The 14,761-nt window shown below is 39.9% G+C and overlaps 1 protein-coding gene across 1 annotated transcript in view; it reads left to right on the forward strand.

Annotated features, from left to right (window-relative positions):
- CMTM6 (CKLF like MARVEL transmembrane domain containing 6) overlaps positions 1-14,761 on the forward strand; it is a 45,494-nt gene that overhangs the window by 17,419 nt on the left and 13,314 nt on the right. The window contains exon 2 of the mRNA XM_082637561.1: positions 1,559-1,735. Coding sequence (XP_082493687.1) covers positions 1,559-1,735 — 177 coding nt within the window. The remainder of the gene's footprint in view (positions 1-1,558; positions 1,736-14,761) is intronic.

The following is a 14,761-nucleotide window of genomic DNA, read 5'->3' on the forward strand; positions in this document are numbered from 1 at the left end:
TAAAATACTTGCAGTGGAATTAAGTAAGAGCAAGGCAACTGTGAAAGGCTAGTAAAACTCGTCCAACTCTAGAAGGATTCTGCGTGCTGCTTCTCAGGTGTCCCAGATCTCGCTCCACTTCAAATAACATCAGTCTGGAAATGGTAGTCATAAATGATGGAAGTGATTAATGCAGAAAACGTGATGGGGAATTCCAGTCAGGTGCATTCTCAAAGAAAAGGCCCATTTCAAAAGACTGAATAAATAAATGTGCCTTTTTGTTTTAAATGAAAATAAAATGGTTTAAGCATATATGTATTACCTTGTTTGCTATTCCGTTTGTATTCATCCTGTCTGATGAGGGCTTCTATTGCATCTTCCAGTGATTTCACTCTTGTCCATTACTACTACCCTGCTCACTGTCTTTCCTCTGATTTCTTACATCAGCTTCCCCAACTGGATGTCCAGCCCCAGTTTTGCCCTCCCCCACTGTCTCCCCCTCCCCGTCTCTCCCCCATCTCTCCTCCCCGTCCCTTCTTTATATTGTAGCTATAAAGAACTACTAAAAGCATAAACCTCATCATGTTACCCCTTTGCTTTATACATTTATTTATTTATTTTTAAAATTTATTTTTGGCTGCGTTGGGTCTTCATTGCTGCGTGCAGGCTTTCTCTAGTTGCGATGAGTGGGGGCTACTCTTTGTTGCAGTGCATGGGCTTCTCATTGCAGTGGCTTCTCTTTGTTGCAGAGCATGGGCTCTAGGCGCGCAGGCTTCAGTGCTTGTGGCACGTGGGCATGCTAGTTGTGGCTCGCGGGCTCCAGAGCACAGGCTCAGTAGTTGTGGTGCTCAGGCTTAGTTGCTCCATGGCATGTGGGATCTTCCCAGACCAGGGCTCAAACCCGTGTCTCTTGCATTGGCAGGCAGATTCTTAACCACTGCGCCACCAGGGAAGTCCCTACCCCTTTGCTTTAAAAACGCTTAAAATCCAGATTCCTTAAACTAGTAAAAGGAGGCATTTAGATCTGGCCTCTGCTTATTACCTCTCTGGTCTCATTTCATCATTTCTGTGCTGCCATCCCCTCCCCTCTGACACGTTAGCCATGTTGACTCAACTCACTTTCACAGTTGAGTGGGGCTTGTGGGATATCTGTGTGTGGTTGGCGTGAGAAGGTACCAAGCTCTCTCATTTCTAGGTCTTTCTGTGCACTGCTTCTCTGCCTGGAACTTTTCCCCCTACCTTTCACCCCACAACTGACTCTACTGTCCTTCTGGTCTCAGCTTTCCTTCAGGAAGCCTTTCCCAACCTCCAGGTTGAGTGCCTTTTCTGTGTGCTCTTATAACAACACCTCGGATTTCTCCTGTTCTAGCATTTAGCACACAGTAGGTAGTTAATTATCTGTGTACCTATATTCCCTTCAAGGCAACTGGAGTGTAAATTATGTGTAGATCGGGTTCATTCAGTAATCTTGTTTGCCGAGTCTCCACTTGATAAATATTTGAGTGAACAGGTGGTGTTTTCTGAATAACGTAGGTTTCCCTGAAAAACACTTAAGCAAAATGTTTTGTTTCTTTTGTAGGTGCTGTCTCTGTTGGCCTTTATCTGTGAGGAAGTTGTGTCACAATGTACTTTGTGTGGAGGCCTTTACTTTTTCGAATTTGTAAGCTGCAGTGCCTTTCTGCTGAGTCTCCTTATGCTGATTGTGTACTGCACTCCAGTTTATGACAAAGTTGATCCTGCAAAAGTCAAGTCATCGGTAAGCATGAAAAAATATAATCCCTATAACAAGAATTTAGATATTTTTGGATCTTGTGTAGTTGTATTGTTCACAGTCGTAATGCTTTCATAACTCAGTAACAGGAAAAGACTCTATCCATTGTTCCAGCTCTGCCTCTAAGCAACTCAGTTTTTCCCTGCCAGATGGTATGGTAGAGGGGGAAGGTGAAATTAGAATGAGAGTGACAGACACTGCTGATAATTTAGTTATTGGTGGTTTAATCTAATTCACATGAGGTATTTTGTAAAAACTAGGATTTTGTCACTTTTGATTTCTCCTATTTCAGACTGTCACTCACTGGTTGTACAATTATTCATTGTGTGCCTATCGTAGGCCAGGCGTTATGCCAGACGTAAGAGATGGAGTAGTGAACTAATGTGATATATTGATACTTCTGAAGCCTTTAAACAAAACATGTAATTCTACCTATTTTGTTTTGATTTTATTTTATGAAAGAAAGATCTCTATAAGTGAATTTAGAAGGTATTTGTTAAATTTATTGCATAGAAATTTACCTTTTAATAAGAGTCTATGTGAGAATTTTATACTCACAGAATTAGAGATGTATAACTTTCTAAAGACTTAGTCTGCTGACCCTCTGTTTTTATTTGAGTATAATATGGATTTTTGAGATAACAGATGAGATAATTTACATAGTTACTGCATTTAAGGAAGAAAGAATTGAGCAGTTTACTTCTTCAATAGCGTTCAAGTTATCAGGAGTGGTTTATCAGGAGCTGTAACTATCAGGGTTGATTTATGAAAGAATTCTCAGTTTTGAGGGAAGAGATAAAAGTTAGGGTAAATTTTAACTATTAAAAGAAGAGAGGGACTTTCCTGGTGGCACAGTGGTTAACAATCCGCCTACAAACACTTCTCCTCGGCCAATTGGCAAAAAAAGTGGCCCACGCCATCCAGAGTCCCATTGTTGCTGTCGAAATAGAAGCCCAGAGAGAGCTACAGGGTGAAAGTGAAAGGGAGATCAATCAAGAAAAAATGGACAAAGAAGACAGGAGATAAACAGAAAACAGGAGGAAGAAACTCTTGAGAAAAAAAGCAGAAAAAAGAGAAATAACAGATGGAGCTGTGTGGCTGACAGGGTATTGGTGCTCAGGCCGGGTGTCAGGCCTGTTCCTCTGAGGTGGGAGAGCCAACTTCAGGACATTGGTCCACCAGAGACCTCCCAGCTCCACGTAATATCAAACGACGAAAGCTCTGCCAGAGATCTCCATCTCAACGCTAAGACCCAGCTCCACTCAACAACTAGCAAGCTACAGTGCTGGACACCCTATGCCAAACAACTAGCAAGACAGGAACACAACCCCACCCATTAGCAGAGAGGCTGCCTAAAATCATAATAAGGTCACAGACACCCCCAAACACACCACCGGACACAGTCCTGCCCACCAGAAAGACAAGATCCAGCCTCATGCACCAGAACACAGGCACTAGTCCTCTCTACCAGGAAGCCTACACAACCCACTGAACCAACCTTAGCCACTGGAGGCAGACACCAAAAACAACGGGAACTAGGATCCTGCAGCCTGCGAAAAGGAGACCCCAAACACAGTAAGTTAAGCAAAATGAGAAGACAGAGAAACACGCAGCAGATGAAGGAGCAAGGTAAAAATCCACCAGACCAAACAACTGAAGAGGAAATAGGCAGACTACCTGAAAAAGAATTCAGAGTAATGATAGTGAAGATGATCCAAAATCTTGAAACTAGAATGGAGAAAATATAAGAAACGTTTAACAAGGACCTAGTAGAACTAAAGAGCAAACAAACAATGATGAACAACACAGTAAATGAAATTAAAAATTCTCTAGAAGGAATCAACAGCAGAACAACTGAGGCAGAAGAACGGATAAGTGACCTGGAAGATAAAATAGTGGCAATAACTACCGCAGAGCAGAATAAAGAAAAAAGAATGAAAAGAATTGAGGACAGTCTTAGAGACCTCTGGGACAACAGTAAATGCACCAAATTGGAATTATAGGGGTCCCAGAAGAGGAAGAGAAAAAGAAAGGGACTGAGAAAATATTTGAAGAGATTATAGTTGAAAACTTCCCTAATATGGGAAAGGAAATAGTTAATAAAGTCCAGGAAGCATAGACAGTCCCATACAGGATAAATCCAATGAGAAACACACCGAGACACATATTAATCAAACTATCAAAAATTAAATACACAGAAAAAATACTAAAAGCAGTGAGGGAAAAACAACAAATAACATACAAGGGAATCCCCATAAGGTTAACAGCTGAACTTTTGGCAGAAACTCTGCAAGCCAGAAGGGAATGGCAGGACATATTTAAAGTGAAGAAAGGGAAAAACCTACAACCAAGATTAGTCTACCCAGCAAGGATCTCACTCAGATTAGACGGAGAAATTAAAACCTTTACAGACAAGCGAAAGCTAAGAGAATTCAGCACTACCTAACCAGCTTTACAACAAATTCTAAAGGAACTTCTCTAGGCAGGAAACAGGAGAAGGAAAAGACCTACAATAACAAACCCCAAACAATTAAGAAAATGGTAATAGAAACATACATATGGATAACTACCTTAAATGTAAAGGATTAAATGCTCCCACGAAAAGACATAGACTGGCTGAATGCATACATAAACAAGACCCATCTATATGCTGTCTACAAGAGACCCACTTCAGACCTCAGGACACATACAGACTGAAAGTGAGGGTATGGAAAAAGATATATCATGCAAATGGAAATCAAAAGAAAGCTGCAGTAGCAATTCTCATATCAGACAAAATAGACTTTAAAATAAAGACTATTACAGGAGACAAAGAAGGACACCAAAGGATCAATCCAAGAAGGAAGATATAACAATTGTAAATATTTATGCACCCAACATAGGAGCACCTCAAAACATAAGGCAAATGCTAACAGCCATAAAAGGGGAAATCGACAGTAATACAATCATAGTAGGGGACTTTAACACCCCACTTTCACCAATGGACAGATCATCCAAAATGAAAATAAATAAGGAAACACAAGCTATAAATGATATATTAAACAAGATGGACTTAACTGATATTTATAGGACATTCCTTCCAAAAGCAACAGAATACACTTTCTTCTCAAGTGCTCATGGAACATTCTCCAGGATAGATCATATCTTGGGTCACAAATCAAGCCTTGGTAAATTTAACAAAATTGAAATCATATCAAGTATCTTTTCCGACCACAATGCTATGAGACTAAATAGCAGTTACAGGAAAAACTCTGTAAAAAATACAAGCACATGGAGGCTAAACAATACACTGCTTAATAACCAAGAGATCACTGAAGAAATCAAAGAGGAAATCAAAAAATACCTAGAAACAAATGACAATGAAAACACGATGACCCAAAACCTATGGGATGCAACAAAAGCAGTTCTAAGAGGGAAGTTTATAGCAATACAGTCCTACCTGAAGAAACAAGAAACATCTCAAACAACCTAAACTTGCACCTAAAGCAATTAGAGAAAGAACAAAAGAGCCCCCAAGTACCAGAAAGAAAGAAATCATAAAGATTAGATCAGAAATAAATGAAAAAGAAATGAAGGAAGCAGTAGCAAAGATCAATAAAACTAAAAGCTGGTTCTTTGAGAAGATAAACAAAATTGATAAACCATTAGCCAGACTCATCAAGAAAAAAACGGAGAAGACTCAAATCAACAGAATTAGAAATGAAAAAGGAGAAGTAACAACTGACACTGCAGAAATACAAAGGATCATGAAAGATTACTACAAGCAACTATATGCCAATAAAACGGACAACCTGGAAGAAATGGACAAATTCTTATAAAAGCACAACCTTCTGAGACTGAACCTGGAATGGAAGAAATAGAAAATACAAAGAGACCAGTCACAAGCACTGAAATTGAAACTGTGATTAAAAATCTTTCAACAAACAAAAGCCCAGGACCAGATGGCTTCACAGGTGAATTCTATCAAACATTTAGAGAAGAACTAATACCGATCCTTCTCAAACTCTTCCAAAATATAGCAGAGGGAGGAACACTCCCAAACTCATTCTACGAGGCCACCATCACCCTGATACCAAAACCAGACAAAGATGTCACAAAGAAAGAAAACTACAGGCCAATATCACTGATTAACGTAGATGCAAAAATCCTCAACAAAATACTAGGAAACAGAATCCAACAGCACATTAAAAGGATCATACACCATGATCAAGTGGGAACGCAAGGATTCTTCAGTATACACAAACCAATCAATGTGATACACCATGTTACCAAATTGAAGGAGAAAAACCATATTACCATCTCAATAGATGCAGAAAAAGCTTTTGACAAAATTCAACACCCATTTATGATAAAAACTCTCCAGAAGTAGGCATAGAGGGAACTTACCTCAACATAATAAAGGCCATATATGACAAAGGCACAGCCAACATCATTCTCAATGGTGAACAACTGAAACCATTTCCACTAAGATCAGGAACAAGACAAGGTTGCCCACTCTCACCACTATTATTTATTTATTTATTTTAAAAAATTTATTTATTTATTTGTGGCTAAATTAGGTCTTTGTTCCTGCACGTGGGCTTTCTCTAGTTGTGGCAAGTGGGGTCTACTCTTCGTTGCGCTGCGCGGGCTTCTCATTGCGGTGGCTTTTCTTGTTGCAGAGCACAGGCTTTACGCCTGCGGGTTTCAGTAGTTGTGGCTTGCGGTCTCAGTAGTTGTGGCTCACAGGCTCTAGAGCGCAGGCTCAGTAGTTGTGGCGCATGGGCTCGCGGGCTTAGTAGCTCTACGGCATGTGGGTTCTTCCTGAACCAGGGCTTGAACCCGTGTCCCCTGCATTGGCAGGCAGATTCTTAACCACTGCGCCACCAGGGAAGCCCCTCACGACTGTTATTCAACATAGTTTTGGAAGTTTTAGCCATGGCAGTCAGAGAAGAAAAAGAAATAAAAGAAATTTAAATCGGAAAAGAAGAAGTAAATCTGTCACTGTTTGCAGATGACATGATGCTATCCATAGAGAATCCTAAAGACTCTACCAGAAAACTGCTAGAGCTAATCAATGAATTTGGTAAAGTAGCAGGATACAAAATTAATGCACAGAAATCTCTTGCATTCCTATACACTAAGAATGAAAGATCAGAAAGAGAAATTAAGGAAACACTCCTATTTACCATTGCAACAAAAAGCCTAAAATACCTAGGAATAAACCTACCTAAGGAGACAAAAGACCTGTATGCAGAATACTATAAGACACTGATGAAAGAAATTAAAGGTGATACAAACAGATGGAGAGATATACCATGTTCTTGGACTGGAGGAATCAACATTGTGAAAATGACTATACTACCCCAAGCAATCTACAGATTCAGTGGAATCCCTATCAAACTACCAATGGCATTTTTCACAGAAGTAGAACAGAAAATTTCACAATTTGTATGGAAACACAAAAGACCCTGAGTAGCCAAAGCAATCTTGAGAAAGAAAAATGGAGGTAGAGGAATCAGGGTCCCTGCCTTCAGACTATACTACAAGGCTACAGTAATCAAGACAGTATGGTACTGACACAAAAACAGAAATACAGATCAATGGAACAGGATAGAAAGCCCAGAGATAAACCCACGCACATATGGTCACCTTATTTTTGATAAAGGAGGCAAGACTATACAATGGAGAAAAGATAGCCTCTTCAGTAAGTGGTGCTGGGAAAACTGGACAGCTACATGTAAAAGAATGAAATTAGAACACCCCCTAACACCATACACAAAAATAAACTCAAAATGGATTAGAGACCTAAATGTAAGACTGGAAACTATAAAACTCCTAGAGGAAAACATAGAAGGAACACTCCTTGACATAAATCACAGCAAGATCGTTTTTGACTCACCTCCTAGAGAAATGTAAATAAAAACAAAAATAAACAAATGGGACCTAATCAAACTTAAAAGCTTTTGCACAGCAAAGGAAACCATAACAAGATGAAAAGACAACCCTCAGAATAGGAGAAAATACTTGCAAATAAAGCAACTGACAAAGGATTAATCTCCAAAATTTACAAGCAGTTCATGCAGCTCAATATCAAGAAAACAAACAACCCAATCCAAAAATGGGCAGAAGACCTGAATAGACATTTTTTCCTAAGAAGATATACAGATTGCCAACAAACACATGAAAGTATGCTGAACATCACTAACCATTAGAGAAATGCAAATCAAAACTACAATGAGGTATCACCTCACACCAGTCTCAATGGCCATCATCAAAAAATCTACAAGCAGGGGCCTCCCTGGTGGCGCAGTGGTTGAGGGTCCGCCTGCCGATGCAGGGGATGCGGGTTCGTGCCCCGGTCTGGGAGGATCCCATGTGCCGCGGAGCGGCTGGGCCCGTGAGCCGTGGCCGCTGGGCCTGCGCGTCCGGAGCCTGTGCTCCGCGGCGGGAGAGGCCACGGCAGTAGGAGGCCCGCATACCGCAAAAAGAAAAAAAAAAAAATCTACAAGCAGTAAATGCTGGAGAGGGTGTGGAGAAAAGGGAACCCTCTTGCACTGTTGGTGAGAATGTAAATTGATACCGCCACTATGGAGAACAGTATGGAGGTTCCTTAAAAAACTAAAAATAGAATTACCATACGACCCAGCAGATCCCACTACTGGGCATATACCCTGAGAAAACCATAATTCAAAAAGAGTCATGTACCACAATGTTCACTGCAGCTCTATTTACAATAGCCAGGACATGGAAGCAACCTAAGTGTCCATCGACAGATGAATGGATAAAGAAGATGTGGCATATATATACAATGGAATATTACTCAGCCATAAAAAGAAATGAAATTGAATTATTTGTAGTGAGGTGGATGGACCTAGTGTGTGTCATACAGAGTGAAGTCAGTCAGAAAGAGAAAAACAAATACCGTATGCTAACACATGTATATGGAATCTAAAGAAAAAAAATGGTCATGAAGAACCTAGGGGTAGGAAAGGAATAAAGACGCAGATGTAGAGAATGGACTTGAGGACATGTGTAGGGGGAAGGGTAAGCTGGGACGAAGTGAGAGCGAGGCATGGACTTATATATACTACCAAAATACATAGCTAGTGGGAAGCAGCCTTATAGCACAGGGAGATCAGCTTGGTGCTTTGTGACCACCTATAGGGGTGGGATAGGGAGGGTGGGAGGGAGACGCAAGAGGGAGGAGATATGGGGATATATGTATATGTATAGCTGATTCACTTTGTTATAAAACAGAGACTAACACACCATCGTAAAGCAATTATACTCCAATAAAGATGTTAAAAAAATAAAAATAAAAAACAAAAACAATCCGCCTACCAGTGTAGGGGACATGGGTTCGATCCCTGGTCTGGCAAGATTCCCACATGCCACGAAGCAATTAAGCCCGTGCGCCACAACTACTGAGCTCTGTGCTCTAGAGCCCACGAGCCACAACTACGAAGCCCACACGCCTAGAGCCCATCCTCCGCAACAAGAGAAGCCACTGCAGTGAGAAGCCTCTGCACTGCAGTGAAGAGTAGCCCCTGCTCGCTGCAACTAGAGAAAGCCCGTGTGCAGCAACAAAAATAAATAGAGAACTGGATAAATACAAAGCAGTAAGATTTTATTGGTTTAAATTAATGAGAAGCAAGCGTTGGGTCCTATATTGATCATACACCTACGATTTACTTTTTTCTGTATACTCATTTGTACCTCTTAAGTTTTGTACCATTAGAATCTATTGCCTTCTTTCACTTATTTTTTTGCATTTAAAAAATTTTATTGAAGTATAGTTAATTTACAGTGTTGTGTTAATTTCTGCTGTACAGCAGAGTGATTCAGTTATACATATATATATCCTTTTTCACTATGGTTTATCACAGATACTGAGTATAGTTCCCTGTGCTACACAGTAGGGCCTTGTTGTTTATCCATCCTGTATATACTAGTTTGCATCCGCTAATCCCAAACTCTCAATCCTTCCCTTTCCCACCCTCCCTCCCCTTTGGCAACCACAAGTCTGTTCTCTAAGTCCACGAGTCTGTTTGTTTAGTAAATAAGTTCATTTGTGTTGTATTTTACATTCCACATATAAGTGATATCATATGGTATTTGTCTTTCTCTGTCTAACCTACTTCACTTAGATGGACCTAGAGATCATCAGACTATGTTGCTGCAAATGGTGTGATTTTATTTTTTATGGCTGAGTAATATTCCATTGTGTGTATGTATGTGTGTGTGTATACACGCACACACTCACGTATATATATATACACCACATTTTCTTTATCCAGTCATTTGTTGATGGACATTTAGGTAGTTTCCATGTCTTGGCTATTGGAAATAGTGCTGCTGTGAATATTGGGGTGCATGTATATTTCTGAATTACAGTTTTGTCTGGGTATATTCCCAGGAGTGGAATTGCTGGATCATATGGTAACTATTTTTAGTTTTTTGAGGAGCCTCCATACTGTTTTCCATAGTGGCTATACCAATTTACATTCCCACCAGCGGTGTAAGAGGGTTCCCTTTTCTCCACACCTTCTCCAACATTTATTATTTGTAGACTTTTTAATGATGGCTGTTTTGACCAATGTGAGGTGGTGTACCTCATTGTAGTTTCAATTTGCATTTCTCTAATAATTAGCGATGATGAGCATGTTTTCTTGTGCCTATTGGCCATCTGTATATCTTTTTTGCAGAAATGTCTATTTAGGTCTTCTGACCATTTTTTAATTGGGCTTTTTTTTGTTATTGAGTTGTTTGAGCTGTTTGTATATTTTGGAAATTAAGCCCTTGTCAGTCGCATCATTTGCAAATATTTTCTCCCAGTCCATAGGTAGTCTTTTTGTTTTGTTTATGGTTTCCTTTGCTTTACAAAAGCTTTTTAAGTTTGATTAGGTCCCATTTATTTTTGCTTTTATTTCTATTGCCTTGGGTGACTGGTATGATTGGTACGACTTATGTCGGAATGTTTTGTCTATGTTCCAGGAGTTTTATGGTGTCATGTCTCATATTTAAGTCTTTAAGCCATTTTGAATTTATTTTTGTGTATGGTGTGATGGTGTGTTCTAACTTCATTGATTTGCACGTGGCTGTCCAACTTTTCCAATACCACTTGCTAAAGAGAGTGTCTTTTCCCCATTGTATATTCGTGCCTCCTTGGTTGAAGATTAATTGTCCATAGGTGTTTGGGTTTATTTCTGGGCTCTCCACTCTGTTCCATTGATCCATATGTTTTTGGGCCAAAACCATGCTGTTTTTTTTTTTTTAAATAAATTTATTTATTTATTTATTTATTTATTTTTGGCTGCGTTGGGTCTTAATTGCTGTGTGCAGGCTTTCTCTGGTTGCTGTGAGTGGGGGCTACTCTTCGTTGTGGTGCGCGGGCTTCTCATTGTGGTGGCTTCTCTTGTTGCAGAGCACGGGCTCTAGGCGCATGGGCTTCAGTAGTTGTGGCACATTGGCTCAGTAGTTTTGGCTCATGGGCTCTAGAGCGCAGGCTCAGTAGTTGTGGCCCACAGGCTGAGTTGCTCCGTGGCATGTGGGATCTTCCCAGACCAGGGCTTGAACCCATGTCCCCTGCACGGGCAGGCAGACTCTTAACCACTGCACCACCAGGGAAGCCCAACCATGCTGTTTTGATTATTGTAGCTTTGTAGTATTGTCTGAAGTCTCTGAGGATTATACCTCCTGCTTTGTTCTTTTTCCTAAGGATTGCTTTGGCAATTCTGGGTCTTTTATGGTTTCATATAAATTTTAGGATTATTTGTCCTAGTTCTGTGAAAAATGTCATGGATAATTTTATAGCAGTTGCATGAAATCTGTAGATTGCTTTGGGTAGCATGTCCATTTTAACAGTTTTCTCCCAATCCAAGAGCATGGGATATCTTTCCATTTCCTTGAATCCTCTTTAATTCCCTTTATTAATGCTTTATAGTTCTCAGCATGTGAGTCTGTCACTTCCTTAGTCAGGTTTATTCCTAGGGGTTTTTTGTTGGTGGTGGTAGTGGTGGTGCTGTTCTAAAAGGTATTGTTTTTTTTACATTCCCTGTCTGATATTTCATTGTTAGTGTAAAGAAATGCAACTGTTTTCTAAATATTAATCTTGTATCTTGCTACTTGCTGAATTCATGTATTAGATCTAGTAGTTTTTGTGTGGAATCCTTAGGGTTTTCTATGTTTTGTATCATGTCATCTATATATAGTGAAAATTTTACCTCTTTCCTTCCAATTTGGATACCTTTTATTTCTTTTTCTTGCCTGATTGCTGTGGCTAGGACTTCCCAATACTGTGTTGAATAGAAGTGGTGAGAGTGGGCATCCTTGTTCCAGATTTTAGCAGGAAGACTTTCAGCTTTTCACTGTTGGGTATTATATTGGCTGTGGGTTTGTCATAAACAGCTTTCATTATGTTGAGATATATTCCTGTATACCCACTTTGGCAAGAGTTTTTATCATGAATGGATGTTGAATTTTGTCAGATGCTTTTTCTCATCTATTGAGATGATCATGTTATTTTTCTCTTTTTTAAAATTTATTTATTTTATTTATCTTTGGCTATATTATAAAGCCTGCTGCACGCAGGCTTTCTCTAGTTGCAGTGAGCGGGGGCTACTCTTAGTTGTGGTGCACGGGCTTCTCATTGCGGTGGCTTCTCTTGTTGTGGAGCACAGGCTCTAGGCACGTGTGTTTCAGTAGTTGTGACTCGCGGGCTCTAGAGCACAGGCCCAGTAGTTGTGGCACACGGGCTTAGTTGCCCTGTGGCATGTGGGATCTTCCTGGACCAGGGCTTGAACCCGTGTCCCCTGCGTTGGCAGGCGGATTCTTAACCAATGCGCCACCAGGGAAGCCTGACCATATGTTTTTGACTTTTGTTAATGTGTATTACATTGATACGCGTATGTTGAACCATCCTTGTGAACTTGGGATGAATCCCACTTGGTCATGGTGTATGATCTTTTTTATGTGTTGTTGGATTCAGTTTGCTACTATATTGTTGATAATTTTTGCCTCTATATTTGTCAAAGATATTGGCTTGTAATTTTCTTTCTTGGTATCTTTGTTTGATTTTGGTATCAGAGTGATGGTGGCTTCATAGAATGTCTTTGGGAGTGTTCCCTCATCTTCAGTCTTTTGGAAGAGTTTGAGAAGAATTGGTAGAAGTTCTTCTTTGTATGTTTGGTAGAATTTGCCTGTGAAGTCATCTGGTCCTGGACTTTTGTTTGTAGGGAGTTTTGGTTTTTTTAGTTTTATTTTTGCGGTACGCGGGGCTCTCACTGTTGTGGCCTCTCCCACTGCGGAGCACAGGCTCTGGATGCACAGGCTCAGCGGCCATCGCTCACGGGCCCAGCCGCTCGGCGGCATGTGGGATCTTGCCAGACTGGGGCATGAACCCGTGTCCCCTGCATCGGCAGGCGGACTCTCAACCACTGTGCCACCAGGGAAGCCCTGGTTTTAGTTTTTTGATCACACCATGCAGCATATGGGATCTTAGTTCCCTGACCAGGGATCAAGCTCTTGCCCCTTGCATTGGAAGCGTGGAGTCTTAACCACTGGACAGCCAGGGAAGTCCCTGTAGGGAGTTTTTTTGCTTTTTTTTTTTTTTTTTTTTACTATAGATTCTGTTTCACTTCTAGTGATTGGTCTGTTCAAATTATTTCTTCTTGATTCAATTTTGGTGGGCTGTATGTTTCTAGAAAGTTGTCCATTTCTTCTAGATTGTCAAATATGTTGGCATATAATTGTTCATAGTATTCTCTTACAGTTTTTTTTGTATTTCTGCAGTATCAGTTGTGATTTTTCCCCTTTCATTTCTTATTTTGCTTATTTGGGTCTTGTCTCTTTTCTTCTTGGTGCACCTGGCCAGAGGCTTGTCAATTCTGTTTACCCTTTCAAAGAACCAGCTCTTGGTTTTATTGATTTTTTTTCTATTTTTTTAATCTCTATTTTATTTATCTCCTCTCTGATCATTATTATCTCCTTTCTTCTGCTGACTTTAGGTTTTGTTTGTTCTTCTTTTTCTGATTATTTTAGGTGGTGGGTTAGTTACTTGAGATTTTTCTTGTTTCTTAAAGAAGGCCTGTGTCACTATGAACTTCCTTCTAAGAACTGTTTTTATTGCATCCCATAGATTTTGTTTATCTTTTTTGGCTGCGCTACATGACTTGTGGGATCTTACTTCCCTGATCAGGGATTGAACCCGGACCCTCAGCAGTGAGAGCATGGAGTCCTAATCACTGGACCACTGGGGAATTTCCCCATAGATTTTGTATGGTTGTGTTTTCATTGTCATTTGCCTCAAGGTATTTTTAAATTTCTTCTTTGCTTTCACCATTGACCCATTGGTTATTTTAGGAACATGTTGTTTAGTCTCCATGTAATTGTTTTTTTTCTTGTTTTTCTGTTGTTGATTTCTGGTTTCATGCTGTTGTGGTCAGAAACGATGCTTGAAATAATTCCTATACCCTTAAATTTGTTGAGGTTTGTTTTGTGCCCTAGTATGTGGTCAGTCCTAGAGAACGTTCCATGTGTGCTTGAAAAGAATGTGTATTCTGCTTTTTGGGGGTGTAATGTCCTGAAAATACCAACTAAGTCTAACTGTTCTATTGTATCACTTAGGATCTCTGTTGCCTTATTGATTTTCTGTGTAGAAGATCTGTCCATTGTTGTGAGTGGGGTGTTAAAATCTACTATTACTGTACTCCTGTCAGTTTCTCCTTTTATGTGTGTGTTTCTTTAATGTATTGGGGTGCTCCTATATTGGGTACATACATGTTGACAAGTGTAATATCCTCTCCTTGTGTGATCCTGTTATTATATAGTGTTCTTTATCTTTCTTTATAGCCTTTGTTTTAAAGTCTATTTTGTCTGATGTGAGTATTGCAACCCCCACTTGTCGTTTTCATTTGCATGAAACATCTTTTTCCAACTCCTCACTCTAAATCTATATGTGGCCTTTGCCCTAAAGTGGGTCTTTATTTTTAATTATTTATTTATTTATTTTTGGCTGCGTTGGGTCTTCGT

The sequence above is a fragment of the Mesoplodon mirus genome (assembly GCF_964341445.2).
Source record: "Mesoplodon mirus genome assembly, chromosome: 12".
In the NCBI taxonomy this organism is placed as follows: domain Eukaryota; kingdom Metazoa; phylum Chordata; class Mammalia; order Artiodactyla; family Ziphiidae; genus Mesoplodon; species Mesoplodon mirus.